This window comes from Carassius auratus, unplaced genomic scaffold (genome assembly GCF_003368295.1).
Source record: "Carassius auratus strain Wakin unplaced genomic scaffold, ASM336829v1 scaf_tig00046961, whole genome shotgun sequence".
Taxonomy (NCBI): domain Eukaryota; kingdom Metazoa; phylum Chordata; class Actinopteri; order Cypriniformes; family Cyprinidae; genus Carassius; species Carassius auratus.
The window spans coordinates 35001-40650 of NW_020527009.1; the positions used below are offsets into that span (position 1 = coordinate 35001).

At 44.3% G+C, this 5650-nt stretch overlaps 1 protein-coding gene across 1 annotated transcript in view; it reads right to left on the reverse strand.

Annotated features, from left to right (window-relative positions):
• LOC113088748 (CXXC-type zinc finger protein 4) overlaps positions 1–5298 on the reverse strand; it is a 6112-nt gene extending 814 nt beyond the window's left edge. Inside the window, exons 1-3 of the mRNA XM_026255816.1 lie at positions 4529–5298; positions 1944–2976; positions 1–492 (exon numbers count right to left, since the gene is read on the reverse strand). The exon at positions 1–492 is cut by the window's left edge and continues 814 nt beyond it. Coding sequence (XP_026111601.1) covers positions 445–492; positions 1944–2927 — 1032 coding nt within the window. The 5' untranslated portion in view covers positions 2928–2976; positions 4529–5298 and the 3' untranslated portion in view covers positions 1–444. The remainder of the gene's footprint in view (positions 493–1943; positions 2977–4528) is intronic.
• Positions 5299–5650: the final 352 nt, after the last annotated feature.

The following is a 5650-nucleotide window of genomic DNA, read 5'->3' on the forward strand; positions in this document are numbered from 1 at the left end:
GATGGTTTGTGACAAATCTTTTCCCAACAGAAAACCGACTTCAGAAAACCTAGTGCATTAATCTTATATGGACAGCTTTTATGCAATTTGTTTTGTGAGTTTAGAGTTTGACGGACCTCATTTGCTTCAGTACAACCTCCTTTTGTCTTCTGAAGAAAGCGAGTGATTGATAAACGACATGAGGGTGAGTAAATGACAACTGTATGTTGGCTTTCAGGTGAACTATTCCTTTAAGCTCGGATGGGGTCCTGATACGACTGAAGTCTCTGTTTCTCTACGTCCGTTAGTGTTTGGTTGAGGTGAGGTCGGTCTGAGACCCAGAGACTTGCCCTCGACGTCTCTTCAGTGCTGTCCTGAGGGGAAGGGCTAGAGAGAGAGGAGGGCGGTGATCTGATCTTCTAGTGTTCGAGTCCAGTTTTGTGACGTGGATTGGTGGCGGGTTCTTCAGAAGAACCAGCGGAAGGTGTCTGCGGCTCCGGCTGACGGTGCTCTCTGAGGGAAGACACAGGAGACAGTGGGAATGCTGGATAGATTCCAGTTAAACTGGATTTAATGGCCCAGTTAATCACAGAAATGATGTGCCATTTGGTGTGAACCATCTCCACAATAAGATGCAATGGTTCAAAAATTGATTCATCACAAATAAGAATGAAATTGGGAAAACGGAAACAACAGACGAAGCCGACCATCTGTATGCAAAGGCCCTCGCAACCGTGTTTCCGTTAGCTGAGACTTTATGCAACGATTACTGTTGGCTCGTTGAAGAATTGCTTTTGTTTCTCTTTGGATCAAAAGCGTCTGGTTCATGCATGAATGTAATTATGAATCTTTTAGTCACTGGATTTGATAAAAGTGTGAGGGATTGATCAACATGAGTTTTGTTGGGGAAAAAAGTAGCACGTAAACTAGTAAATGTGTTTTTTCACATTTTTTGCATTGATTGCACATTACTCTGAACTATGTGTGGATGTCTTGGAAATCTAGTTTACTTGCTACTAAGGTGTTTCTGTAGCTCAAACATTCGAGCATGGAGTTGGCAATTTGGGGTTTGGGTTCAGAAACCAGGGAATGTATAAACTGATAAAAATGTACATCTTGCATTCAGTGTAAGTTGTTTTGAATAAAAGCGTCTGCCACATGCATTAATGTTCCTGGACCCTCCCTAACACTGCACATCTTGGACTTTTTTCTTTAATGTACTGAAACATCACAAATGCAGTGCCGGGGAGAGTCCAAACAAACTCTTAAAGCCTGTCCGCACCAAAGATGATAACTATAATGAGAATAATGAAGGATGCACCACAACTATATCTACACACAGAAATGATAGTGTTGGAATCACTTTCAGAATATTCCGAACAATCCATCTGACTTTAAAGAGCACGAGCATGTAAAGCAGCAGAAGACAAAACTGCAGTGCACACTTAGAATAAACATAAAATGTTGTCTGCTAATGTAGTTAACATAACTGGCGCGAACAGGCCTTTAAAATCTTCCCGTGTACAGGTGCGTTCACATTTACCATTGTTCTGTGAACTATCACGTCATTCCAGTGGGAAAGATGCTTGGTTTGAAAGTCACTTCTACACTGGTCTTGATTTTGATTCTGGTGAGTGGTGTTAACAGGTTGTGAATAGATTAAGCTGTCTTTGTATTATTACAGAGAACTTACAACATGTTGCCTCATCTCTCAGCCTTCAATACTGACTGTGTGTGAGAGAGAGATAAAGTGTGTGCTTGAGTGTAAGGGCATTTTTCCAGCTTAAGAGGACTCAAGCCATCAGCTAACACACACACACACACACACACACAGACATTAATGCCTGATGGTTAACTACGGTCGCTCGTGCCAAGACTGGGCTCTACTCCAAACCCGCAGCCAATCAAACAGCCCACTTCAGCAGAGCTCCCTGCATATGTGTGAGTGCGTGTGAGAATCCCACCTCCATCGTGCTGCCGGGTTTCTTCTTCAGTTCTTCACACTTTCTGAACTTGCAGATCTGATGACCCGTCTTTCTGTTTCGACAGGAGCTGCACACGCCGCAGTTAATGAGCCTCCTGCAGGGGGCGCACACGCCGCAGCGCTTACGCTTGCGCTTAGCCGCTCCGCTACCGTTGCTGCTGCAGCTGCCGTTGACGTTTCCGTTAAGAGCGGCGGGCGAACCGGAGCAGGACGAGCCGCTGTGCTGGCAGTCCGCCGCCACGTTGGCAATCTGAAACGCGCTGTCTGACATCGTGACCCCTGACGACCCTGCACCAGAGTGAAGCGTCGTCATGACGATGACCCCCGGTGGCAGCGACAGACCCCCCAATGGGGGCATCCCTCCGAATGTCCCGCCACGGTCCGTCTCTCCGGCTCCGCTAGGCGGCACAGATGACGGGCACTTCAGTCGGTTCATGCACTCGGCGCCCGTTACGGGAAGACCGCGGCATTGCTCCGCGGCTAGCGGCGACAGGAAGTTGTCAGCGCCCATCTGGAGGGCGGAGTCTTGTGGAATGTGTTTGGCGGACATGTGCACATTCACCTGCTCCGCCCTTGACATACCAGTCCGATGTGTGTGAGGTCCGTTAACATTAACCGCGGTGGGCTTTCGCCCCCATAGCATTGCGTTGTCGCAGGGCCAGGGCGGCATTGCTGATAGGCGTGCCGAGGGGAAGAGGGGTGTGGCAATTCGGGCGATTTTTGCAGTCTGGGGAAATGGGGTAGCGGCAGCTGCGGCCGCGGCAGCTGTGCTGTTCTTATAGAAGGTGGCGAATGAGCGGTAGCGCTCCATCTGCGCGCTGTAGTCCAACACGGGGTTCATGCACGAGTCGATCTGCAGAGGAAAGTCCCGCCCAGGGGTGGGGTTGTAGTTGTGGGTGTGGCCGTGGGCGTGGCCATGAGTGTGTGGGGTTTCCATGCACACACTACTGCTCATGTTCGCCATCAGAGCAAAACAAACACGCACAAACGCCAAACCATCCACGGCAATGGTCCTGTGGAGGAAACAGGAGGGGGACGTGAACACAGAACTACAACTTTCATTTATTTGCAGACAATAGAGAATATTTTGTCAAATCCTAAAGGATGCATGGAAAAAATTTCCTCAATGGTATTTTAGAACCAAAACGAATCAAAAATGAGTGCACTAAGAATCAAAATAACTAAACTAACGAAGAAAAAAAAACTGAAAATAAGTAAATTACAGTTTACGCAATCTTATTTGGTTCTTGCACACTAAGTGTGAAATTTTAGTTTTTGAATTTTTTGCATGTTAAAAAATAAATCCGATCTCACATATCAATCACGTTTACACACTGCCTTCGAAATTTTCATTCGTCATAGAAAAATTTGGATTGTTTGATTTTCTTTGTTTTTTGCTTCCATAGCAAGAATTTTTAGAGATGACAATTCTGAACCACCGTACAATCTCACAGGAGAATCCTGCAGCTCCTTGATGATAAGGAGGTGGAACTCTCCTTGGATTGGATGATGGATCGAATATTTATTATTCTCTTTTTAAGAAAAGAGAGGACAGCAAAATCTTCCTCACTGCTTGAAAACTCAATTTTCTTATTTTTTTGCACATTTCTTTTCCCCAACGGATAAATGAATACGCATCGGACTCAGTGTGCAATGTTTCTGTGCGTGACACATTTTTAAGATGACGAATACAAAACACATTAGAACATTTCAGACTCGGTGTGCAAGGGCCTTTAGTGGATTTGTAATTCCTTCTCAGTGGGTTCCTAAACAGAATATAATAGAAATTCCATTTTAAAAACTGAAACTTTATACAAATTTAAATAAAACGGTTCAGACAAACAGCAAAGGGTTTTTTATGCATTTATCTACATTATTTCCTTCCAGCTCTTAAATTATGATGCATCTTCTATTTATTACTCCTTTTTACAGTAAATAGAGAAATTTTGATAAATAATAAAGGATGTATACAATATTGCTCAATGGATAGTTAGGTACCAAATTTAAACAAGGTTAATGTCATCTAAAAATCAAAACTAAAATTATGAAAAACAGAAGCCCAGAAAATACCATAAAAGCAATTTAAAAAACGGAGTTTAGATGCATTTATATACACATCTTATGCATATGCATGACATAATTTAGAACAACAAAGAGCATTATATCTAACATCATCAGGTCCGCCTTTAAATGTTATTGTTTTAATTAAAGGAGGAACAGAAATGGCAATAGTAAGACGAGAAGTGTAAAAATGTGTGTGTTTATGTGAAAGAGAGAGAGAGAGAGAGAGAGAGAAACGCTGCTAGAAACGCTCCCCCCGCTACCGTCGCCTCGAGCATCAATTACGGTAATTACTCTCCGCCTGCTGCGGCAGCGACGCGCGGATCAGAGGTCATTAAGGGCGTCAGACCGCTGGACACCACGGAGCAATTAACGGCGACGGATTAATTCTCCTGGCCATCGCACGTCAGCAGAGAGAGAGAGAGAGAGAGAGAGAGAGAGAGAGAGAGGGAGGAGGGGGTGGATGAGGGGGGAGGCGGAGGACGGAAAATGGACGAGCTTTACCTTTAGACTCGCGACGCTTCACGATCCTTTAACGGAGAGCATCACCGCGCGCTGATGCCGCCTCAATAATCCCCGTTACAAGAAAAAACACGCGGCTCAAAACAACGAGACGCGTCCGTTTTAACGATCACCGTGAGCAGCTGCGGCGCTAAATACCGAGACTAACGGGAATAATAAATAATATTGACGCCGCCAACGACGCACCGTCCTCAGGGGCGGGTATGGGTGACGGAGGGTAGACGGCTCCTCCCGGTGTGTGTGTGTGTGTGTGTGTGTGTGTGTGTGTCGCGCTGCGTGTGGCTGACGGGGGTGTGAGGTGAGGAAGCGCTGTTGCGGACACCTCCTGATCATTGGCGGGAAATGATTGTGGAAGCGCGGGAGGCGCGAGGGGGCTGACATACGGGTCTCGCGCAGCGCTGAGGGTAATGCGTGTCAACTCCTCTCGCGCCCTTTCCCCCCCGCCGACGCCTGAGTGACGGTTATTAATCACACGCCTCGCGCCGCGTCTAGTGTGAGGTTTTTTTTTCTTTGAGGAATTTTGCGGTTCGTTACGGTTCATTTGCGGCTCGTTGCCGTAATTACCCGCGGCACCGGGAGGCTAATTAAAACAGAACGGGTCCGAGGCGAGAAGGCGTTTCCCCCGGGGGAGCAGATCCCGACCGGTTGGGAATTTGTGTGTGTGTGTGTGTGTGTGTGTGTATCAAAAACCTTGACACATCTGCCAGAGATTCTTTATTAGGGGATTTGAGAGGAAATCATCCCTTGACGCCATAAATACCACCGCACTAAATATAAATAACAGCATATATATTATCACTTGCACAGTATTTTGCTGTATATATAATATAATTACATTATCATATAATTGGTCATATATAATATAATAAGCATATTGCATATATATATATATATATATATATATATATATATATATATATATATATTATATATATGCAATATGCTTATTATATTCTATATGACAAAATATTTTTGTATATATACATACATATATACATACATACATATATACATACATACATATATATATATATATACATATATATATATATATATATACATATATATATATATATACATATATATATATATAATATATATATA